The sequence below is a fragment of the Adelges cooleyi genome, unplaced genomic scaffold, assembly GCF_023614345.1.
Source record: "Adelges cooleyi isolate 19-005CV unplaced genomic scaffold, UGA_ACOO_1.1 ACOO_flye_CR_arks_rails_tigmint_CR_PRNA_21, whole genome shotgun sequence".
NCBI classification, from domain to species: Eukaryota; Metazoa; Arthropoda; class Insecta; order Hemiptera; family Adelgidae; genus Adelges; species Adelges cooleyi.
Genome location: NW_026095871.1, coordinates 1,847,099 through 1,873,564, shown reverse-complemented (window position 1 = coordinate 1,873,564; position 26,466 = coordinate 1,847,099). Strand labels below are relative to the sequence as shown.

Genomic DNA, 26,466 nt, shown 5'->3' with positions numbered 1-26,466 from the left:
AAGACGATTTAAACGCATTCTATTATATATTAATTATTATTGTAAACATATTACATATAGTGTATAATACTAAATACATATATTATATATAGTGTCACTATACTGCACCCTTAATAAGTTAATTTAAATATGAGGTTTACCATTAATAGTCAATTTAATTACACAATATAAAAAAGGTTTAAAAGTTATTGCTGGGTCAGAAGAGGTAAAGATTGTAAATTATGTCCTTATGTTGAATGATTTTTAGTTTAATTCATAAAAAAGTAAAATTCTTCGTAAATTGATTACATTTTGCTAAAACTAGTAGTAACGGATAATTACTACTATAACATTATTAGTATAATACTTAAAGGCTTTATTCACCAGTTATTTGTGGACTCTTTTTTTTTTCCAACACTACTATTTGGTAATAAACTCTATTACTCAATGCCTTGTTAAAAAATAAATCACAATTATAATGTGTTATGTAAGTTTTGCTAATATTTAAAGAGGTTAAAAAAAAACCATCATTGTAAAACCAAAAATGCTTCTCACCAAAGCTATATTTGTTATAAAATTGATATATCATTTTATTGAACTTTGATTCTGAATTTTTCGTCTGTTCTGAACATCACACGATTTTTCTAGTAGACTAATTTTAAAACCCAATAAAAATTTTAGGACACATAGGTTATTGGTGGATTTTTAATATAATGGTAATCAAGATATCAACATGCTTATAAGAAACATAAAAAACCAAATCAACATTTACTTTCCAATTAAAAATTACAATAATAAGTACAGAATTCCATTTAAGTCATACTGTACAATGTATGAAGTTCAAACGATATATTACATAGAACGTTAACTTCCTATACTCAATAGAGCAAATCGATACTGAAGGGTAAATGGGTTTCTAACAAGTACGTAGGGTAGTTTAGATTTTGATTGAACCCAAAGGTTGAATAATTCTAGAAGAGCGGGACCAGGTATGTATCCCATACCGACACAATGAGCGTCCGTAAAACTATAGTGGCTGTTATTAATAAAACCTAATATTGTACGATCACAACTTTGTTTAATGTTCTGTTCTTCTTCGGGAATCCATAACTTTTTCATTTGCGCCAAATATTCTTTCACTATTTGAGACGTTGGAGATGTAATTCGTTTTTGTCTTAAACACAAAACATTTCGTTTGCTTTTTTCCAAAACTCGTTTCCGTCGTAACATTTTCAAAAACTTTTTATGCTCCAACCGGTAGACTTTACGATTGGTCGCATTTAAATCTTTATGCGTATTTTCTACAGGGCCTAAGTGTGATTTACTCCCGATGATATTGTCCATGTCCTCAGGCGTCGGTAGGCAAATATGTGAATTTGGCTTTAAAACTCCTTTGAAAGACAAATTAACTCGTACGGATATCAAACAATTTTCAATATTTGGAAATTCGTTTTTCAAACTATTCGTATCTAAAGGTTTGTTCAATTTTAGAATATATTTTTGTAATATTCCTATTATTTTTATATTCCTTAGTACAAATACTTCAATCGTGCTAAATTTCCATTCTCTGCACAGACTATCCCAGGCACAATGAAATGGAGTTTTAAAACCTAATTTTATGTAGTTGATTCGCATCTGTGGTGGTAGTTTGAAATGCTTTTCCATTGCTTCCCGCTTCTCTAAAATTGATTTTAATTTGCCAGCTTCTGTATCGGGATCATGCGCCAACTGGAGTAAACAGCGCTCTAAAACCATTGTATTGGTTTCTCTCATGCCGCCTGGCTGACAGCCGTTTATAATTAAACCTAACCAGAACGGCATAGCCCAGCCAGCGGGAAACACAATATCCCAACCACTACCATATCCTGAAAGGTAAATCAGTTTCATTAAAAAAAATGAAAACATGTAAGTGGCGCAAGAATTACCAGGTCTAGAAGTTGACAAACATTGCCCGGGTCGTTGAATTAACAGCGTAGGAATAATAGATAATGTATTTTCACCCAAAGTGATTGTATCGTTATCTGATATTACGCACTTACTACGTAACTCATTCAATTTGTTGTTTGGAACTTTATTTCGAGTCGTCCAATCACGCACCTTTGGATCCCAAATTTGCGAAAAACTAGCTTCCGGCGGCAATGACACACTGAAGTTATCCGACAGTAAAAATTCTAATTGTCAAAATAACAATAGTAATTAATTTCATTGACAGTAGTTTTGGTATATTAATAAAAACCTTTAGAAGTTGGTACAGCTTTTGTCCTTTTTTTTGGAAACACCAGTCTTGGATCGACTGTATTACAACCAATAACACAATTAGATGGATACGAATCTGGCCTGTCCGCACCGCTAAAGGATTCCCAGAGTTGCTTTTGTATTTTAAGTGAATCTTTAAACTTGTTTTGATGAATCAACCACCAATTTTCCTTGTCAACAGTATTTGGTTTAATCGATGCACCTGGGTACAATAAGCGGCTTAAAACGCTATTTGATAATGGTCCGGTTAAACGAAAACGATTCAAAGTATCTTTTAACAATGTCATCTTCATGGTGCCGTTAACAAAGCACGGAGTTTGTAACAACTGCACATTGTATTTTTCAGTCAGCTTCGGTTTTTTAATAGCTGGGGGTTCCACTAGCTCTTTGATTACAGATTTTTGTACCAAATCAAAAGTCATTTGTAATTCGTCTGCTAATTCTTTATAAATAGAAGGATCCGACCACATCCACAATGTCCTAATTTGTTGCGAAGAATTAGTATCCCAAATAAACGACACTCGACCGATAGCTCCAAAAGGATAAGTATCGTTGCGGTACATGAAAACTGTACCTTCTCTTGTACCATTTTCATAACATTTAGCTTTAAAAGTACGACCACATTCTTGACTAACATGATGCATTAAACCTTCAAGTAGTTGATTAAACGGTCCTTTTAGCTCAAGACAACTTATGTATGATATGTCCTAAAAAAAAAAAAGAGATAGATATACATGCTAGGTGATATTCTTGTTTAAATTAATTACCTACCTGAACTAAACAATGGCTTCCAATTGCTCTAAAACATGCACGGTAAGTTTTATCATGTGAACTCTTCGGAAGTTTATATCCATCTTTAACGACCATATGGAATCGCTTTGCAAACCATACATGGGTTTCCAACCATGTTCCATTTTTCTGACGACGAATATAGTCTAATTTCTTACTTTTTGGTTTACGTCTATGGTCTTTTCTCCGTCTCACATGTTTGTTTACTTGTTTGTCGATCTAAAAGATAATCTCTACTCATTATATAGCTCGGTTTTTTTTTCATTGTACATCGTCATTATTACAGATTTCTTATGAGCAGCTCTCAAGTTCCTCGGCATTCTTTTCACTGTCGTACTCATTACACGACGGCGCATCTTCTTTGGAAGACGTTGAAATATCATAGCGTTATTTTTTTTCGGGACATCTTTAATACAAAAAAAAAAACGGCCAATTATAATTAATTTAATGAATATCCTGCGGGTGAACATACTTATTTCGTTTAACAATATTTGCATTTCTTGATTGCGGCTTGAAATAAACGAATCCACATCGATTGCGCTAAAAGGTCTAGAATGGCAGGGATCATTTTTCAGTACTTGATCAAAGGGCTCCATGACGAATCAATTTTATAACGTGAAAACTAAAATTACAATGGACCCGGACGAGTTATATAAATAATAATTTTAGTTTTTAAAATTTCTGATCAGTATTTGTGAGCGCGAACGCACATGGTAATTGGTATGGACATTGTTGACAGTTCTTTCAAAAATTGATAAGAGATAATAGTTCTTCCAAATGATAACGCCAATTTTTATTTTATCGGTTTTACCAACCCCGAACACTAAAATATAAAATCACATCCTATTTGTATGCCAATCCTCACAGAATAAAAGTAACTGAAATCCATCAAGAAAACTAACTATGCTGAAATCTAACTATATTATTTATCAGTTTTACCACAGATTATATGAAAATTTTTCATATTATCTGTGCTATTATCCCTGCAAACGGCTTTACACAAATACATTATCTAGCCGACTTGGTTCCTTGAATGAATAACGAAACTAACGGTCGGGATAGCACCCACTTTTCCCAAATTGCATTTATACAGTACTATATATTATAGTATTTTTTTTTAATATTTAATTATATAAAAATTAATTAATTATAAATGTTATCGATTTTTGACTATTAATAAATTTGCGATTCATCAGTTCTATTTGTTTTTATATTTACGATGTATACAACAATTTTATTATAAAATATTTATTCATTGGACATAAAATAAAGTACAACAATTTATACTTTATTAACTTAGTAAATAAGTAAAGAACACAGACGAACACGATCGAGCATTATCAGCTGGGCTATGCAGAAACATCAGGAAAACGTGGAAGCCACCAAAACACATTCAAAACTGATCTAAGCAATTCTTTTAGAATATAACTACGTTTAAAGAGTGAACCAGGATTTATTCTACATTATTCAGTACTTTTAATTAATAAATAATTCATTAATGGTTAATTTATTACATAGTGTTAAATATTACAACTTTTGACGCTCTTCAAATATAAACACTATATTTTACTTTACAGTACAACGCCCATTGTTTTTTTATTTTGATCTAGACGTTATTAATTTATTCTACTAATACACACGAAGGCCATTAGCACGGGATACCAACTTATTTTAGTTTAGCAATGTATTGGCATTTTTCTCAAAATTAACTTTACTGACATTCTCTTTTTACTTTCTGTATCACATATATATTCCTATATATTTTATATAGCTGCTTAGACTAAAATATGAAACATACCATAACAAGTATATAAAATTGACATTTAAAATGACAAATTTGGTACAAAATGTGTTGACTAGTGTGATAAAACATAGGTAAAATATACGTTACATTTAAAAAGGATAACTATAGAATTTTCATTAGATTAATTTTTTGTTCATCAGCGAACTTCTTTAGATAATAGATTTACTTTTAAAACTAACATGATATATTACAATAAAATAGGCAGATATACACATACAATAAATATAAATACTATTTTCAGATAGTATCATTGTAGTTAATTTGTTAAAAATTATAAATAAAACATCAATTTTTTTTTTTTATAAAATACAAAACTTTCAAAATTATGATTTACATTATATAATCACATAATAATAATTTACTATAATCTATATTTAGTGTAATAATTAATAAATATGGGTATCACAGATCTTTATAATACAATAACTTTGCAAATTGATTATTTGTAAATAACATTTACACATACAATTGATAGGATTTAACTATATAACAGCATATCCTTTATTTTGGTTATGTCGTTTAAGGAATTCTATAAAGCTGAGTAAATGATTACGGATTTGAGGGTTCACCATAAATCTATGCGTTTGGTCTTCATTTTCTACTTCTGATCTGGATTCTACATTCAAATAGGTCTGAGACTTGCGTACATAATCTGCCACACGAGCATATGTCGCATTATTCTATAGTTATAAAAAAAAAAATGTATTTATAATTTATAACAGTAAACATAATTTAGATATAGTGGAACTTGTCTAAAACAGACCCTTAAGAAACGGGTAATTTGTATTAGACTGAATTTGAGTATAGTCCTGCCACATTGTTTAGTATGTATATTTTAGTGAATCAAACAAAAAACTGCATAATAAGTGACTTTGTCTCACAGGTTTTTTACTGTACTATGAAAAATATTAAAATCTTTTCATACTAACCTGTGCTGATGTGCATATAGTAAATGTAACTAACGTAGGATCTCTGTGTCTTAAACAAGGAGTAACTATTTGAGTTATTGATAAACGTTGCACAGTTGGTGGTATGTTTTTAAAGTCGTTGATTAAAAACAGACATTTATCTGTTAAGACTATTGTAAATTCTAATAACTTTTGTTCACGGTCAAAATTATCCATGGTTGCATCACATATCAAAAGTATCTTTTCATTAAGGCTTAAATGCTTATTTAAAATCAACCAAGAGTATCTGAGTTCTGATGTCCCGAACGCTAAATTACTGTTGTGTGGGATTGATCGCAACTGTAAAAAGAAAACATTTATATTACGATAGTTATAAATGAATTATATTTTTCAAATACGATTAGTAGTGTGCATACATTGATCAATGTATGAATATAAGGGGGAGGGGTTCATATTACTCTAATACAAAAAAAAACGTGGGTGCTTAGTTCAGCAAGTCAAGTGGTAGAACACCCATTAAGTTTTTAAAAATAATAATTAGTACTTAAATATTAAAAATAGAGATTTAATAATTTAATAAAACAAAACTAATGGTTTAAATAATTATTAGGATAATAAAATTAAAAATAAAGGTTTTTTTATTTGCCTGGGAGGGATTTATCCCAAAATTCCCTTCTATGTAGCCACTTAGCACAATAATTTAAAAACCTAAATTAACAAATAATAATATTTATTTTATTTACAAAAAAATTTGTACTTAAATTTACAGCTAAATATAGTAATTAGTATATTTATGAAATAATACTAATATCCTCTTAATTTTGTACCAACAAATGAAAAAAATTGATGCATTATGCAATGAAATTGTTGAAGTACATTTTTTAAATTATCATTATTATGACAAATAGAATTTCTTCTTTGAAAACTAGAATCAATTTATTTTTACTTAATTCCATATAATAAGTATCTTACTTGGGGAGTTTTAATCCATCCAACACCGGTCAAAAATCCCTCTCCCGTCATGGCCACAAACTCAGCAGCTCCGCTTATTGGCTTTGTTATAGCTTCAACCAAACCTATTGCAACTGTGTTGACAAATCCTCTTCTTCTCTCTGGACCTTCTTGAATTGCATACTGGATAGGGTGATTGACCAACCCTCCAACAGCTCCTAGTAAACTTATTCCAAATTCACTAAGTCCTTGAATTATTCCTTGTGATAAATTTTGTGGCCGCAGTCGCCGAATTTCTTCTATTTCTTCTAGATCTTCTACTTCTAGTGTTAATCGGTTGAATGTTCTCGACCAACTTGATGCAAATTTTGTAACTGAAGATAGTGCTCCGGTTGTAACGTGTTTAACCAGAGATGCAGAACCACTTAGAACACCAACGAAAAATTCTTTAGGTCCTTCCGTCATGCCTTGGGCTGATAAAGAAACAAAATCGTACAAGCCAGTTCCTACCGAACGAGCAAGACCGCCAGGTGAACCCCAGAATTCCAATGAACCTAATGCCCAACCTGTACCGTACATTGCGTTCAAGAAATAATGCAATGACAAACTTCGACCAAGTTGATATGACGAAGCCATTAAGTTTATCTTTGAAAATTCGGCAAAATCCAAGGGAGAACGATCCAATGCAACATAAAATGTTGTAGATGTGTGGAGGCTTATCATAATTTTAAATGGTTTTATAATAAAATTTCTGAATACCAACGGATTACGGTATTCATGAGAATGTGCCAACACCATGTAATGTAGTGGAACAAAATTATCTGGCACGTAATTATTTTGTTTTATTGTAGATAATGTTGATTTGAAACTTTTCAATGTTTCTAAGATGAAATAACAATAACGATCTTCAATAAACGCTTCAAATGTGAATAGAGTTATTTCCAAATCTAATACAGCTAAAATTTTAAAGTTTTAAAAAACATTAGATACTCAAATACAATAATCAATAATTATAGACGTAAAAAAAATTTAGATTACCAAATGTCAACTGATCAGTCTTGTCCAGTACTAACTTCACGGTTACAGCTGAATCTAATCTTCTTAAATTGTTTATTATTTGAGAAAGCGGTTTTACAAAACTAGTATCACAGTATATATCTTCAATGTTTTTCTTTTGTTTAACTAATACTACTGGAAAGTCATAATGTCCATCAATAAATGCATGGTTATCGATTTGTACATTGTTAACCGAAATAGTTAGTTCCATTTCTTCTTTAGTGGTCTCCTAAACATTAACAATTTTGTAGGAATAAACAAGATGTAACAACATAAATTAAAAACAACACAAATCAACAATAAACAAAATATTTACGTTAACTTCATTTAAAGTAACTGCAATATTATCTAATGTTATAGCCATTATTGCTTTTGAATTATATCCAAAATCATCAATAAAAAGGGTAAACACGAATGTGTGAAAATGACATTTTATTGATGGCCATAAACCTAAAAAAATATAAAAATAACAATTTATTTGATAAGAAGTATACATAATATAGGCATAATATATACTTACTATTGAGAGTTGATGGAATTGAATTTTGAGAATAACTCGTTGTTCCATTATCGTTATCACACTTGTTGTTACTTAAAAGTTCATCGTTTATAGACGAAGTATCTGAAATTGTTAAGAATATTTAAAGTGAAATAATATATACTAATATTGTACTAATTTATATATTATATATTATATATATATATATATATATAAATACATTTTGTATGTGTACCTTTAATTTGATTGTTTTTGGCTAATCGTAAGCGAACCTCATTGGCAGAAAACTCAAACTGAGCAGCAGGTTTAAAAACTACATGTAAAGTCAAGGCCTTCTTTTTTATTGATACTTTTATGTCATTCATTTGGCCAGGAACAGGTATCAGCCTACTTTCACAGATGTTCAACTCTATATTGGCAAACCAGCCTAAAAATATGTGATCAAGTTTTGTTTACTTATATTAGTTAGTTGTATAACCAAAATTAATACAAACCTTTAAATGAATTTTCGTTAATTCCAATTAGTAACTTGGGAAATCGTTTAATTGCAACTGTGTATGGAAATGAGAGAAAAGCATTTTTCCCGGATGAAACTATAAACATCCAATTCCAATCTGATGAGAACAGTACGGGTTCTTTTACTTTGTTTTTAGATTTTTTTGCAGTTGCAATTGTCAAAGATACAGGACAAAAATTGTAAACGACTATTTGTGGATAAGGTTGATTGTAAATGGTAAAAAAGTATTGATTATCTTGCTCTAGTAATGTAACACAGATTAATGGATTTGAATCACAAGAGGAGAATAATACAGGTAACGGATTTTTTTCATTTAATAGTTCTGACAATTTTATTGGACAGCTTGCACATCCATTGGAAATAAGAATTGCATACTGAACTAATTCTTCATTATGCTTACTTTCTTTACCAACCAAAGTCCACAATGATAAAGGTTTACATCTAAAAATAATGAAAATATTTTTTGCAGTTTTGTAATTTGTTTGTAAAATTTAATATTCATTGTCTTTAACACAAATACATATACATAATATATATACTTACAAATCATCATAATTTTGAGGTAAATAAATAGAATGTGTAATCAAATTTTCTGGTATGCTTAAGCTATCAGACAACGGATTAGAACATACAGTTAAAATACTTAAATCAATTGAACTATGATTAGAAGCTAGGTATAAACTTTGAATATGAACAGTTCTCATATTATTATGCTGTGAAGAGCTGATATTCAGGTGACCAATCTAAATTTATTATTCAAAATTAATACATTTTATATTTTAGTTTTATTAAAAAAAAACTCACTGAATTTCCACAATTTATAACTATTGATGAATTTCCATTTAAAGGAATTAAACCATTGACATGAGGCATATAAAACGATTGACTGTCTGATAGTTGGAGGGGTTCTGAGCGATGAATTGTAGAGTTAATATTGATATCAATGTAAAAAGTACCCTAAAAATACACAAGTTAGTATATAAAAAAAACTGTATGCCTAATTTTAAAACAATAGTTATCCACCTCAATAATTGGCGGAGCTACAACGCAGTAATTTTCTAAGGTACAAAGAGCATTTGATGAATTAGACAAGGTAATAATTTGTCCAGATGTATTTATTATTAAAGCCCAGGGTTGTATTTTAATGATTCTGGTTGAACCGTTAGCAAAGTCAATATTTCCATAGTGTTGTACCTATATGATGCATAAATGATATGAGAAGTTCATAAATAGATAATTTATAATGTAACAAAATTACTTTAACTGTTGTTTGAGTATCGGGTATATTATTTTGTTTCCACTTGACATTATCGAACTGAGTACCAACAAATGGCCATTTTGTGTCTGATTCCATTGTTGTATATTTACCATTTAAAAGTTCTTCAATCGTGAAACTGTTGTCAGTTATAGTTTCTTGACTATCAATATCATTATAATATGATATCAACACTGGTGGACTAGATTCAGAAGATTCTTCACTAAAATATTTTTAAAAAATAACAATAAAACTTTCCGTTTAATCATAGTCATATGTGTTAATTTGTTGTGATGAGATAATTAAACATAATAACATTTTATAAAGAAATAAACAATTATTACTTATTTAACTGGGGACAATGTTGAGCAAAATTTAATAATTAATAATAAGCAATATTTCAATTAGTTTGTTTTCCACAAATAATAAATTATTATCTGTTTATATATTATTTATAGAAAACAATATGTTATGTTTTGTTACAATACGACAAATACACTTTTAAATTAATACAAAACTCGTAAGAAATCAGGACATAGATAAAGGTATCTATTCAAAATTTTAAACAATCTAAAATACCTTTATGACAATAAAAATTGAATAAAAAATGTACATATACAAGTGTATGTTACTTAAAGGAAAAAAAATTAAATAGAAAATACACCTTAAGAATTAAATAATAAACTTTAAATAAATATACCTAGCAAATTTCAGATTTTTGAGAGCTTAAATGTTTAAATTTAAATAATAATAAAAAAATTGTTTTTAACTTTACTTACTCCAATTTAAATGTTAGTTTGTAAATATCTTTCATTGTGCCTGGTAAATCAATAGGCTGTACATCCTTTATGTCAATAGCAGATTTTACTTGAACAACAGTACTGCGTTCAAATTTATTTTCAGCCAATTCAAAGTTCAATAACGTATCGTACGGCAAATACGAATGAACCACATACATTGGCATTATTAAAATCTATATAATAACATATTTTGTTAGATATTTAGAATCTAACCAAGTATATTGTATCAATAAATTCAATATATTTTTGTATATTATTACATTATATAAATTTCTTTTTATACAGGTTTATAGAAGTTATACAAGGGATAGATCCTAAGGAATCTCATTTTATTGTTTTTAGCTTCTATAACATTTTAGGAATGCTAAAAAATTGTTTTTATATAATTTTTCTATTTTAAAAGATTTTTGATTCTAGCCAATATTTTATTGAGAATTTGTAATATATATTAGTTATAAAATTAGAACAAAGCATAATTGCTGTTGGAATTCGATTAGTTGAGATATTTTTTACTTACTAGAATACGTGGTATTTTGTTAACATGTTCAATGAATAAATGACACCAAACACTTCGAAACTGTTTAATATTTTCTTTTTTCGGAACTATAAAACATTTTATGATTTTTGTTGGTCAACTGATAGTTTATTAATGGTTATAAAAAATTAGGTATATGATAATGGAAAAAATACAAACTTTTAACAAGCCAAGAATTTTGATTCCCATTTATTGGTTCGACTGAATGTAATGGAATAGGCCCTGACCATGGGCCATCGAAATTGGAAGAAAAAAAACGTAATTTAAGCGTAACTTTAAGTCCTGCATGTAATGCTATTGATGGTGATACATTTCCGGGCTGTACAGATAACATTTCAAACACTAAATGTTGGTTAATATTTTTTTGTCCATCACATTGTTTAATTTTTGCTAATCGAGCATCCAAAAAATAATGTGTTTTGTTTAAAATATTCAATTGACTAGATACAACAACCTAAAATAATAAAAATGTTTAACATTTATAAGTCATTATTTGCATAAATTATTTAATATATTTGTTTGGTATACTTTGATTGTGGCAGATATAGTTTTAGTGGACACTATTAGTGAATAAATCTCTCCGTTACCATTATTTATTGTAAACGACAATAAATTGTCAGGGAGTATAGCAAACTCATCACTCCATGATAAGCTAACAAAAAAACAATTTACAAAATAAATATATTTATACTTCCAAGTTAATCCAGTTGAACATTATAAATTTGGATTTTAAACAAATTTGTTTAAACCCAATATTCTAAACTGAATGTCAAAAGTTACTCATTCTTTGAACTTTACAAAGAACGTTTTTAATTTGTTCATTCAAAAAAATGTTATTCTGAACTGTAACATAATATGAAACTAAATATAAAATGGTTTTAAGGCAATATCTACTATGAGGGTCTTGGCACATGTTGACTTTTATTTTAAACAGCAGTCAGACAATTTTGTACAACTTATTTTTTATAATGATTCCAAGAGTGACACAAAAAATTGTATTTTAAGGTTGAAATTATCTTTAAAAGAAAATCTCCCTAACACCTTGTAGACAAGGTTTTTTCCAGAAGGAACGAGTCACTTATTAGACACGTAATTCCTATTCAGTGTTAATAATAATACCTAATAAAATTATAGTTTAAAAATGTAAAGATAGCAGTCATACTGCAACCCTTTTGATTCAAGCCACTTTTATAAATTATAAATTAACAGATTGATAACAATTATAAATGCTACAAAATTATTAAAACTAATGTTATTACTTGTCAGAATTTCCAATAGCAATTTTTAATTGAGGACTCTTGGATGGCACGCACCATGTGTATTGATAACACTGAAGACAATTTAGCGTCACAGTTTCATTAGTATTAGCTTGTCCAAATCTACATGGATGAATAATTATTATTGTAAAATTAAATTAGTATGTATCTTAGAAAGAACTATAAGATATGATGGAAGTAAAATATACAAACGTTATTGAAAAATTGGTGTCATTGCAAATAAGATAAGGTGTGGTAATATCAACCAAATCATTTTTCCATAAATCTATAGCCGCCCTTAAAGAATTTATAATACTGGGACCCAGTTGGCATGCAATTGGTCCAGTTTGAATGTTGTACTGGACATCTGGTACTAAATTTTTTTTTAATATTACTACTATGATGATTACGCATTAGACAACTAGTTATTTATCATACTTGGTTTGATTGTATGAAGACTAGTAAATAAACAAAATAATTTAAAAATTGGTATCTGAGTTAATGTACCATAATTCAACAGTTCAATTTTAACATGAGCTTGAGCTGATGTACTCGTTTCCCCTGTTTAAAATTAAATACATTTTTATAAAATATAATAAAAATACAAGATGATATTAATATTATCTTATTTAATATAATTATACATACCTTCTTGAATTTTAAAGCCGATATTTACTTGATCTAAAATAAACAACACTAATTTATGTTTTGGCGGAACTTCAGAAATGCAATCATATCTTGGAAGATTAGTTTTTTTTTTAATACTATAAGAAATATTTGCCTAAAAAAAAAAAAAAAAATAATTATTATTATTTTATACTAATTAATAGTTTAGAGAATTTACTTTTATTGTTTGTGTTGATAACGAAAATTGCAAATATGGTACCAAACTAGGAGAAAAATAAGAATCAACGCGAAGACATCCAGCCAAACTTCTAAAACAGCGATGACAGTTTTAGTGTCTAGTAATGTATTAAATTGTGTTACATAATACTTGATTTGTAGAGGTAAATTAAGTGCACACGAATTACTCATTGTAATACGCCATACATTTGATACAGTTTGCAAAGAATCAAGTCTTAACAACATTGAATCATCTTTTGGAAATGTAAAATTTGTATATTCTCTAAAACAATGCTGTATTTCGTCGTACAATTGCAAATGTAGTTCAATGTCTACATCAACCTTAATTTTTCATAAAACAATTCAAATTTTACAGCAAATATTATTAGAATAAATATTAATTTACTTACCTCCATAGGAAATGGCTGTACTTCGATTTTAGTTAAAGTTCTAGGTTGAGGATATCGCCATGTTATTCTTGGTGGATTATTGTTGACATTTTCGGTAAAAAAGATTTGATAGGGTAAAGGTAATTCAGAGTTGTCAGATTCAATAAAATGGAATGCACCAGCCCTAAGATCATCTTGGTAAAATTGTTCGTCAGATTCAGAATCTAGTTAACCAAGAGTGTAAAATAATTGTTAAATTAAATATTATGATACTGAAAATTTTCATTTATTTTTTAACAACATACTAATTGATGTACAACTTACTAAGGTTTTCATTTTCTTTTTTATTTTTATTGAAATCTATTAAATATTTAAATTCATTCAGGATTAATTTTAAGGTTTCAAAATGACTGGGTGACATATCAACAGATATGAAATCCGACGTGATTTTTATATGTTTAGAAGGCCTATAATATTTAGGAATCCACGAATCTGATGACAAATTTATTTCCACAGACATTGTCCAAGGATGTAATACTAGATCATTTGTTTGTATATTTGGCCAGTCGTGGCCAACAGAAATTGTCATACTATTCAACGTTATTTCCCCATTTAAACGTTCTGATGGCATTTTCCATAATGAATTGAGTTTTGAATAAACACTTTCAATACTAAATATAATATTATCTAGAAACAAAATATTATTATAAATATAAAAAGTATTTAGGTAAAGTATAACAAGTTAAGTCTAACAAAATAAGTAGTACCATTGTGTTTTGTTGTCAGAAGTAAAAAAATCTGTTGTGTTGTTAAAGATATCACAGAAGGTTTTGAATACCAAAGATTTTCTTGTGGGCTCGATACCATTGGAGATTCGATTGGATTTTCGGCGATTATTTCACTTATTTCATCAGCCACTGTCGTAATGTCTTTATATTTATTCAAATCAAAATCATTAGCCGCATATTGAGGTCCAATAGATTTATTTTTGCCAGGATTGTTTAAACTTTCGCTATCAAAAGATCTACAAAAAGACCGTAAATTAGCAATAATAATTCATGAACTGACCAATAATCAGACTAAACCAACAATAACCTATTCAGAATTAGAATAAACTAAACTACAGGCATTAACAATTTAATCTAACCAGGCGAGCACCGTCAGATATATTATTCTCTATTAAAAGTTTAGTAATCCAATTCTCATCAGAAATTAGGAAAAAAATTAGAAGAGGTGAAATTATTATTTTCTAAAGACATGCATTAAATGTATACTTACTTAACACCAATGTTACCAATATTAATAAGCTTTGTGTCAGTAAGAGTATTTATATTTAAAATAGATGTTACAGTTTCCAAAAGATTTTTCATATGATCCAGTTTTTGTTTGTTTAGTAACAAAGAAATAGCTCGTCCTAAATTCAAATCAACCTAGTAAAAAAATGAACAAAATTAGAGAAATAAAATGATTAAAAATTAATAGATACTACTAAAAAGTAGAAATTATTTAGTACTTTATATTGACCAATAGTAAGCGGACAAGACATTTTTAATGTAAAAAAGGCTAAAGGAATCTCATCTGTTCTATTGGACTTAGTTTCAAATAACGTAATAGAATAAATATTAGGGTCAGGTATATCGATTTCACAACTTGTATTGGGCGGTGCTAAAAACACAGCTACATCGAAAAATATTACCTACAAAATAATATACAAATAAAATTATTTTATAAATTGATTTATTCTTTTAACAAGAAAATTAAAACACTTACTTGACAAGATTCACAGTTGTTTGTGTCCGAAAAAAAGACATGTGGTTGTTGAAAGGTGATATACAACAGTGGTTCAGTCACTCTGAATTTGTTTTTTATTACAACGTTGAAGAAATTTAAATTAATTTGATTACCCGTGATAATTATGTCTATTGGAATTTTATTTTCTGTTATGCTATTTCTGAAAACGATTATTAATAATTAAAATTATAAAATTATAGGCTAGTTAATGATGTTTTTATACAAATTTATCTCATACATAAACAATAAATCTAAGCGAAAATGAGTAGAACACTCAGACAAAAATAACAATACAATTTTAATGTTATTTGTGTTGCGGTTAAAATAAAATTGTCCTGCATTCATTCTTAATTTTATAGTACGTTATAATATAACAGGTACTTATTTAATTTACTTTTTTACTGATGTTGGTAAATTTGAGCTAGACATTTTATTTTCAGTGAACGAAACTGAATTATATTCATTGTCGTACATTTTTGAAGAATCTTCTGTAGAGTGAATGCCACTATCGATAGTTACCGATTCATTTATTGAATTTGTTGCATTTTGTGTGAAATTTTCTTGATTTATAGTACTTGTTTTTAAATGACTCAAAATATAATCTTTGTACTGAGTCAATAAAAGGTTTAATAAACGAAATTGCTCTATTGATATTGTCACATTTATTTCAGTAAGTGTGTTCACCTACAAAATTATTTTTATATAATAAATATAAAATAATAATAATACTTTTTATAAAATACTCACTTCAATCCAACTGCCACAAACTAAAGTGTTTTCAGGTTCGAATATAATAGCTGGAGCAAAAACTGAATGAAATGATAAACGGTTGCACAAAGTTGACAAGTAAACATCATCTAAATTTGTACTTCCTATAGATTTAGGTCTTATTCCTTCATTCCACAACAAGGCAGCATTTGGCTGATGGTCAGGATCTGAGGTGGATAAAGACTGAATATTTTCTAAAACTTGCTTAAGATCAACCCAAAATCCACATCTAATAGAAAAATCATTAATCATTATTTGATATTGACGGTCCTCAATAATGGATCCAGGAATGGTCAATAATCCTTTTTTTTCCGCTTCAATGTATAAATCTTTTCTAATTGGTGTTCGAGTAATTGGATTTTCAGGATTTTGGTTTATTTTAATAGAATCTATCTACAAAATATGTAAATCTAATGTTATTACATAAGCATTAACTAAAATTACTTTTTAAATTATATAGTACTTGAATTATAATAGTATCTTGATCTTGAATTTCAGAATTTGGCGATGAAATAGGCACAAATACACGCATCATTGCTATATCTAAATAAAATAGCGGTAATGTAGAACATGATAATTTTTTTTTCGATTCCAAATATTGGTCATTAGAAGAAGAATATATCATGTATTTTGAATCTAACAAAACACTAATGAGAGGATCAACAACAGATAAAAATGTATGAATAATGAACGGTGATAAAACAATATCAATTGGTTGCACTTCAATTACGATTTCCATTATAAATTCATTCATAAATTGATGATTCAACTTGAACATTTCATCGCCAACCTTAAATAATAATTTGTCAATTAATATAATAAATTTACTTGGTAATAATTTTGTATTAGATATAGATTGTAAATTTTGATTTAGATATATTATTATAAAATAAATACCATGTGAGGTGATATGATGTCTCTATTTGTTTTGGTTGATTGAAAAGAATTTTTGAAAGCTCGTGTTAAAGTAAAATTTAAAAATCCATCAGTCTTAGATGAGTTTTTTGAGCTATTTAATGAATCATAACCTTTAAGCATTAATCCTAAATATGGACCATGTTTCCAATGTTCTTCTTTGACGTTTCTTCATTAAAAAAAAAAAATATAATAATAAATGTAATATAAAAGTTAATAATAAAAATACAGTACAGTGAAGTCAGAGCATAGTAGGAACAGAACATATTAAGGTTGGAGAGGTCATAAGTGTTAAAGAATTATAATAGCTAAATGTGGTAAAATCAATTTCAAATATACACTTTGATGCAAAACTTTAGATGGTAAAAACTACCAAATATAAGTAAATGTATATTGACAAAGTCTTTATTTTTTGGGGTGCTTTTAATAACAAAAATGTATTTACACATTTATGAAATTAAAAAAGTCAACATATGTATTATATTAACTTTTAATAATGATAATAATCTATTAAAATTTTGTTTCACCAATTACGTAAAGTTTATAATATTATAAAAAACACACAAAAATATTTTTAAAAAAACTACAAAATAATATTTTCTCTAAAAATGAACGTGTCTTACATCAAATTGATCTGAATGAATTGAAATGCTTTGCACCAAAGCTAAAAAATATATATTGATAAATAAAAAAATGTTTACTTAGTAAAATGTTGAATTGAAGCTGATGACACTTTCAACTTTAATTTATTGTATGATAATCCAAAGTCTAGTGAACTAATGACGTCTTCTAAATTAAATACAAGTTTAATATTTTCCGAAGAATTATATTCGGGGTTGTTTCTTATAGTAAATGACAAACGAGCTAGAGTCCACTGAAACCACCCCGATAATTTCATAGTTTCTTCAAATTTGCTTTGAACTGTTAAAATGTTAATATATATAATGCAGTGTTTTAATAAGAAAAAAATTACAAAACTACTTGTACTTGTATGTTTTTTGCTTTCAACAGCTTCATCTTCAGGTATAGATGACATTTCGTGAGCCACTGAACGATTAAATAATGTCCCATACTGGACATTTGAATATATGACTTTGGACACATCAATTAGCCTTTTTAATAAATGAGCGACAAGGCGAACCTTATGAAATAAATTTTAATTAAAAACATTTTTTTGGATTTTTACTTTTTTATTTACTTGTTGTTCTGATATGCAAAGTGAAATAGGATCAGAATCACAGTGTATGCATGCTGCGAGACTTTTTAATGATTGAACATCGTTATCGTGGCTTTGTGTTGTAATACCTAAAGTACACAGTGCACTAAACGGATAAAGAAGCTGCACTTTATGTTTATATGATTTTTTGAATGCTATTTCATAAGAATTGTGTAGTGTATAGCATTCCAACTTGCAAAAATTAAGTTCCCATGGAAAATAAACACCATCTAAAAGAAACAGTATTATTACAATTAATCAACGACTAATATTTTTATTTAAAAACAAAAATGCTTCCTAGATGATATATAATATGATTATTACCGTTAGACCATAAATTATTGGGAAATCGAACTGGCGACATATTCAAATACTGTTCAACATGTTGTTTAAGTATTGCACATTTTAAAGATATACTAGAGATTTTCAGCACAAGTAATCCGTTGCCATTGTTAATTGACATTTGAAGTAACTCATGCAAGTCAAAATGCTTACAACCAGCATTTTTTTTCAAAGTAGATAATGTTTTGCTTGGGAAATAAAGTGCAACTTTAGACATATCAGCAAATATAATCGATGATTTCCATTTGTCAAATAAACGAACAATTCTTATTTCTTTTGACTAGAATAAATTAATGAAAATTACAAAATAAATAATCAAATTAATAATTTGAGCGATTGTGATTATGTTAGATCTAAAAAATAAAAGGAAAAAACTGTAGTATTGTTTCAATGTATTTTTTATCAAATATTTTATACTTTTTATAAAAGTAAAAAAATTAATAAAAAACCAATAGAATAATATCTTTTAGGTATTTGTTTTAAGAATAAATATTAATTATGTATGATTTGAAATTTAGCAATGCCTTAACAAAAAGGCCTTAATAATAATTTAAAAAAAACATATTTCAGTAAATTACTTCGCTTTTTAAATGCATGTAATTAGCTGAATGGAATGAAATATTTTCTGAAACACTACTTTGGATAGAAGCCTTAGATGTTTTCTTTTTTGTATCACTACTAATACTAGTTTCTGATATTTTTCGACTAGGAGCACTGTAAATAAAACATGTACTTATGTTATTTTTTAACTATTAGATTTAATTGAACAAAAAATGTAAAACAATAACCTAAAAAATGCTAAGTCAGAAACTGATGATGTTTTTTTTTTCATTTCTTTTTTTTTGTACATCTCTGGCACATAAACCAACCAGTCAAAAAATAATGGATCAAAATTCATATCCAACTGTCCAACTTTTAAAAATACTAATGGAATTGCTGTAGTGTCTTTTTCAAATGGGGTCTGCAGAATAACTGAAAAACAAATTCTAAAATGTATTTTTGTAATTAAAATGATTAAAAAATTGTTTATAGATGAAAAGTTTTATATTGATTTCATTAATATTTGATTCGAATTATTAAGTATTAAGTAATTTTCATAAAGGGATAAATAAATACTAAATTATATATTCTTGTTCATAAGAGTTAAAAATAAAGATATTATATATAGTTATATTTATCACTTACTATGTAGAAAAGGTAAAGAATTATGAATAAACTCTGGAGTTGAAAATAAAATTGTACTTTCTCCATTGTCTTTATTCAATATGTTATTTACAATTTTAGTAGTGCAGTTGTTAAATATTATCTTAGTACATGTTGTTTGACAGTCCAACTTATGAAACATTTTCGCACCTTCTAATGTTATTTTTAGTATAATTGTACCTAATAAAATAAATTAAAATAACAGTGATTATAAATTACAATTTTACTTGGTATAGGGGGATAATTATATTCCTCGTTGAATAATAAACAAATATTTGTTTAATATATAGATTAATTAGTTAAATTAATACCTGGGGCATCATTTAATAATGAAGATTTGAAAATATAATTAGTTATATATATCAAACGCCGATGATTGGACATTATTTGTGAGTATAATATGTAGTACATTAACAAATAGTTTTCTTTGGATGTGGAAACAGTAATCATATCTAAGTACAATACAATTAGTATAATCAAAATAAACTGAAAATTATAAAAAGTAAAAACTTAATTTTTTACCAATATCTAAAATAGAATCAGAGTTATAAGTGTGAAAACAATCTGTGGTAGTATTATAAGATACATTATTAATTTTTAGCAATTTTTGTGTAGATTTAGGAAGATTTATGTTGAGTAAAATGTCTTTTATCTGAAAAAAATCATGATAATTGTATATTATGTGATATAAAAAAACATTTGTAAGCATTATAATGGTATTATTACTCTGAAAATGGTTCTAATTTTTAATTGTGATTTCTTTTCTTCAGCGATATTTTGTACAATATTAGATGGCAATAAAAACCACATTGATTTTTTTTTTGGTGTGACAATTCGGCAATCAAAAACTTTTAATTCAAAGACAGCTACTGGTGGGTTTTCAAATGCTGGATCAAATTGTTTATTGCAGGTTTTTTGATTTTTCTGTAAAGTTACAAATATGGGAGAATATTTTTTAATAATTAATTTTAATACATTTTTTAAGGATTAAAATTAATTAATTAAAAAATATTCTCCCATGCTAACCTGGTAGTTGAAGCGTAATTATAATGAAAATAAAATAATAAAACTTACTCTGTATTTCTGAGAAGATAATGGAACATGGCAAGCTGGAAATACTTTTACGACTGGACTGAATATTGTAATTTGATACACCATGAGTTCAACATTAGAATTAACTAAAGTACTATGTTTGTCTTCCACATCTATCCAAACATTTTTATTAATAATACTAAGGATGTAACTTTTAAATTTGAAATATTATTACCTATTTGAGAATTTTCTGGCTGTGAAGTGAAAAATTTAGAATCATGGCTAAGTATTAATTTATAAATAAATTCAATTCTGTGTATAAGTCCCGAAGAAATATTCATAACACTTGGTCCCGCGACAAACCGAAGTAAACATTTTTCTTCAGTCCTATAAAAAACATAAGAATTATATTTTATAATACACAAAACAATTTTTTTTTAATGTCTTCAAGATTAATATTTTTGTGATGATCTTAGCAACACTTTTCACTTTGTGTTGGTAGTAGAGTGTACCACCAATCTTTGTTAAGTTAAAAGGTTTAGGTATGAATGCCACTACTAGTAGTCGATCCTATTGGGAAACGGGTACGTGCAATCGATTGATGGCACATGTAGTCTCGGAATACCGCGAGAAATGTTTAGCACTGTACCAGGAGTAGAAATGATGACCACATTATATAAGTCTTAGCCAACATCACCACTTATCTACACTGGCCACACAAAAAAAAATGTATCAAAGAAAAACGCCAGATAAAAATTCTTGTAGTTCCTATTCTAACATGCTTACTGGTTAACCTCTCACATATTTGAGAATCATAGCTGGTTTTTGGGTAACTTAGCGCAAGGAAGCAGGGGCGGCTCCAGGGACTTGGTTGGGGGGGGGGGCAAGTCATAATTTTCAAAAAACTTTATAACAAAAAAACAACAATTTTATAGTATAATATGTAATTTATTTTTTAACTGTATAAATTTTTTTTTAAATACGAGCCTAGGGGGGCCACGGCACCTAGGCCCCCCTCCTGGAGCCACCCTTGCAAGCAAGCATAGTTAACTAAAAAAAAGGAAGGTTTCGGTAATTCATAATTATGGTCAGCTTACACCAGAGACCTAATGCTAGGATTGAACAATGTTAAGGTTAGCTGAAAGTTGAACAGTGCCCTCAAGCACCGACACATGTTTCCGCCCAATCAATATTCATACAACCCCTCAAATCATAGAAAAATGGAAAATAAAGCCACTTATTATGATTATTACTTACACAAAATTTGAAATTTCATCATTATCATCATAGCTTTGTTGCTGTGGATGATAAATTTGAGTAGACAAATAATCCATTGAAAATGCGGGCGTTTTTTCTAAAAGAATTGTTTCTGTAAAAAGTTCAAAGGGTCAAGCTACTAACTTTTGTAAATATATTTGAAAATACTACTTAGGAATACTCACCACTATATTTATTTAAGTGATGATCTAAGGAAAATTCTTTTAAATCAGAATTTGGATCAAATGACAAATTTGTATTAAATAACGAATTCAATAAATACGATTGTTGTTCTGAACCTGATGAAAAATATGTATTCTGTAATGAAAAATAAAATTATACTATTTTAAAAATAGTAATTTATTTAACTTATATTTTAGTTATAAATATGGCATGATTAATAAACAAACCGTATAACAGTCTTGAGCTCCACATGTACAGTACCCTAAAGACTCGAGGGTAGATTTACTCATTCCAAATCGAATATTTATCCAATCTGAATGATGCGAAATTAATTCAAACATAGTGCCAAAACAATTAATTTGAATTAATGGCCTATAATCATTTGCTTTTTTTGATGTTATCTAAAAGACAAAATTTAAGATATAAGACTAATAACACATAATATATTATAGCATATTTCCCATTATATAAAATATAGTGTTAATTTATGTTTGAGCTCTGGTGGATCCAACATAAAATGGCGTTTGAAAATATTTTTACACCCTCAAAATTTCAATTTAACGTTAAATTCTCTTGGGAAAACTGATTTTAGGTATAAAAAATTTGAGGGTGTAAAAAAATTTCAAACATTTTTTTGGGGACACCACCAGACCTAAAACCTGCACTAGGTGGTCACTTGAAAAGTTTAGCATCACTGTAGCACCGTGTTATTTAGTACAAATTTTAATTGTATAATTTATGATAATATACTTACTTTAAAAATAAATAAAAGAGTTTCTATGTATATTCCTGTACTTAATGTATGCCCGTGTATTATTGAGTTTATAGAACTGAATGAAGCATCATTAATGTTTGCATTGTCTAATGTTACACTAGGTACCCAACTCCACATCCAATCAACCCAACCATCATTATGATTTAAGTTTGATTCTGAAACTATAACCAATAATGATCACTTAACAATATTTAAAAAAAAATGTTTTTAAACATAAAATAAACAGAAACAACAAAAAAAATATGTTAATATTAAATGCAACTATAAAAAATAAAACATGTTTAATAATTAGACTTTCCAAGTAATCTTAAAATATAGAATTATGCACAATTTTGTATTTATTCTACATAGTTTAATATAAGTTTGATAATCGATTTTAAATTTATATCAAATATTTAATATACACAAAAACTATATTTTTATTATTATTTATATATTTGTACAGCTTTATTGGTCCAGAATAAGCTTTAGGCATAGTTTAGTCTAGGAGAATGAGGGTAGTCGCTCTCTTTCTAGTACAGACCTTAAGAGATAGTCCACTCTTGTCCGAGTGTAGAATTATGGATAGAGCTAACATACTGTAGCCTTACACACTTGAGCACTCATTCTCATCCTTGTAATAATTAGAGTGGTTGTTATTGACAAGCAAAATTACAATTATTGACTACGCTTTAAATGAGCCTAATAAACTATTATATAATAGCTCGGAATGAAATAAATGTATATTTTTCTAGAAAAAGATTTAAATTTTAATGTTAAATACTCGTAATAATTACTTGAGCTACAGCTGCTAGGACTTCTTTTGTCATCATCAGTGCAATAATTAATTTCTGATGTATCTGTTCGATTAAATTCAAGCACCATAGTTAACAACCTTAAAAACATTGGTAACTGAGGTTCAGTAAGTGTAAATGCTATTTTTGAGCAGAACATATTTATTTGAGTCGAATAAGGTCGAACTGAATGAGGGGATCGATACATGCGACATAATCGAATAGACATTGAGCATTTATACAGCAAAGGTTCTAAATATGTTTCTATGCATCCTGAAGCATTTCTTCTGTCCAGACAAATAGTTACATCAGAAAAATCAATTATCTTTCTTAAAATTAATTGAGTTGGTGTTAATTCTGAAAAAAAAATTATAAATATTAAAACCTTATTATAATACTGGTTAATAATTACCAATTAATACAAAAAGTAACTCAAATAATAACACATTTGTTAAATAAAAAAATGCATACAACTTTTCTCTTTAATTTTTTGTAACTACCCCTGCCCTCCCCTTACCACTTTTTAAAAAATAAAAATACCAATTCACCAAATGGGGAAAGAATTGCACGATTATGTCTCTTAGTATACTAATATAGTTAGTTAATTTTTCAACTTATAAAAGAACATTTTACATTTATAAGTAAAAAAATATTTGTAAAATAAAATGTATGGGAGTACAATTGGTTGAGTCAGTAAGGTGGCAGTTAAGTTAGCGTTCTCTATTAAAGGTACATTTAGGCAGATTTATTTGGTGGACAAGAAACTGTCTAGTGAAAAGAAACCGCCATCCCCACTACAGTGATGAACTGAATGGCCATTCAAAAAAGCGACTTTTTCAATAAATCATCTCATGATGGCAACGTTGGGCCTTCAAGGTTCGACTAAATGATGATGAAAATATTGTATACTTAATTATGATAAATTTAAACTAACCTATAATATCAGAAATCCAATTTTCATTGCAAGAATCAAATGTTATTGACTTTATATTCATAGACAATACTATATCATCTTCAACAAACTTCAAAATCACATTATTACAAGTAATAGATAAATTTCCAATTATTTTGTTTATTAAACTCTGCACATATGAGGGAGGTGGTAACTCATCATAATCTGTGCTTTTTCTGTAAATTATAATCATTTAAAAGTAATATTATTGTAATATTAAATTAAAAATATATAAAATTAAAATATAGTATTAATAGTGTTTCCCAGTGTACACTTATCGAAAGTTAAACAATAATTAAATAATAACTCGTTAATGTCACGATTAACATAAATAAAGTATCATGGTTATAAACAACCTTCATACCCAAGTAGCTTATCGGTAATTTATTCCGGATTGTTTCAAATCAATTATTATAGACATGAAATATTTATAAAATCTACATTTTAGAATACAACATTATAAATTTATAAAATTAATATAAAGTTAACATACCTTTTATCTGGTTTTCTGGTCTTCTCCTGGTGTGATGTTTTTAATTTTAACACACATTCTAAAAAACGATGGGAACAATATGAACAAATTGATACTAGTATTTAATTTGTAACATAAATGTATAATAAACATTTGGTGACATGAGTAATTTGTACTCACTTGATCTATCTTACATAATTTTTTTTTTTATTTTGTTATAAAACCAATTGTATGTATTGTTTACAAAAGTTAACTAAAAAGAATGTACGGGCGTATTCTAATTAAATAACAAAAAAAATTGTTCAATCCTTTTATACCACAACTCAATTGTTAGGGGTTCAATAACTTATTAACGTAATATTATAAAGTCTTTTTTTTACCAATTGTATCAATAGTGATTTTGACTGCTTCCGACCCTAGTTTTGTCCAAGGAACTCGAATTAAAAGCTGATTAATATGTCCACTTAATACAATGAATGGTAAATTTAGCTCTTCTTCTAACACATCTAAATCCAAATCTAAGTTTTGGAAAAGACCTTCTCCGTCCCACAGAGACACCTAAAATATATTTAAATTAGTGTACAATACATCAGAAAGTAATTCCTAAATAATATTATTATAATTTCGTTATAAATCACTAAAATTTATTTATTTTAAATTAATAAAAATAAAACATATACCTGAGCATCTTGACGTCTTAAATTTTTAACATATTTTTCTACATAACTCAAAATAATAGAAGTAATATAAGATTCAATTCTAAACATTTTAGAAACAATAATTCTATCTTTATCATTTACACAAATTACACAATTACATCATTGATTTTGGTAAATTACAATTTTGTACCAAATTTCAAAAAGAATAACTTTTTACGTGTCTAGTTAGTTTGTATTAAATGCCGTATACTCAATGCTGATTATACAGGTCCTGCTGATTACTAATAGTGA

The 26,466-nt window shown here is 27.8% G+C and overlaps 2 protein-coding genes across 3 annotated transcripts; both read right to left on the bottom strand.

The window, feature by feature from the left end:
- Window positions 1-205: 205 nt before the first annotated feature.
- LOC126834294 (ribonucleases P/MRP protein subunit POP1) lies at window positions 206-3,755 on the bottom strand. The gene is made up of 6 exons (XM_050566104.1): window positions 3,497-3,755; window positions 3,309-3,430; window positions 3,007-3,243; window positions 2,216-2,942; window positions 1,905-2,150; window positions 206-1,844 (listed from the first exon to the last, which is right to left on the bottom strand). The coding sequence occupies exons 1-6, from the start codon at window positions 3,618-3,620 to the stop codon at window positions 844-846; spliced, it is 2,457 nt and encodes an 818-aa protein (XP_050422061.1). The 5' UTR covers window positions 3,621-3,755; the 3' UTR covers window positions 206-843.
- A 1,425-nt stretch (window positions 3,756-5,180) lies between these two features.
- Window positions 5,181-26,394, bottom strand: LOC126834245 (intermembrane lipid transfer protein VPS13B-like). Of its 2 annotated transcripts, none has more exons than XM_050566027.1 (53): window positions 26,197-26,394; window positions 25,897-26,074; window positions 25,538-25,595; window positions 25,027-25,220; window positions 24,096-24,449; window positions 23,299-23,480; window positions 22,772-22,945; window positions 22,547-22,679; window positions 22,362-22,473; window positions 21,340-21,491; window positions 21,147-21,277; window positions 20,799-20,996; window positions 20,595-20,724; window positions 20,384-20,524; window positions 20,055-20,252; window positions 19,658-19,841; window positions 19,448-19,583; window positions 18,852-19,149; window positions 18,510-18,757; window positions 18,293-18,452; window positions 18,013-18,232; window positions 17,294-17,480; window positions 16,860-17,186; window positions 16,376-16,789; window positions 16,023-16,312; window positions 15,608-15,788; window positions 15,351-15,533; window positions 15,116-15,267; window positions 14,605-14,861; window positions 14,162-14,524; window positions 13,859-14,061; window positions 13,600-13,790; window positions 13,450-13,540; window positions 13,254-13,386; window positions 13,044-13,166; window positions 12,819-12,978; window positions 12,609-12,728; window positions 11,878-12,001; window positions 11,509-11,803; window positions 11,332-11,417; window positions 10,794-10,987; window positions 10,018-10,237; window positions 9,783-9,953; window positions 9,564-9,716; window positions 9,303-9,502; window positions 8,737-9,200; window positions 8,478-8,669; window positions 8,264-8,365; window positions 8,060-8,193; window positions 7,726-7,972; window positions 6,709-7,643; window positions 5,758-6,075; window positions 5,181-5,508 (listed from the first exon to the last, which is right to left on the bottom strand). In XM_050566027.1, the coding sequence occupies exons 1-53, from the start codon at window positions 26,281-26,283 to the stop codon at window positions 5,311-5,313; spliced, it is 11,076 nt and encodes a 3,691-aa protein (XP_050421984.1). In that variant the 5' UTR covers window positions 26,284-26,394; the 3' UTR covers window positions 5,181-5,310. The 2 variants fall into 2 exon arrangements, with proteins under 2 accessions (XP_050421984.1, XP_050421986.1); XM_050566029.1 differs by having other exon boundaries at window positions 18,299-18,452.
- Between the last annotated feature and the right edge of the window lie 72 nt (window positions 26,395-26,466).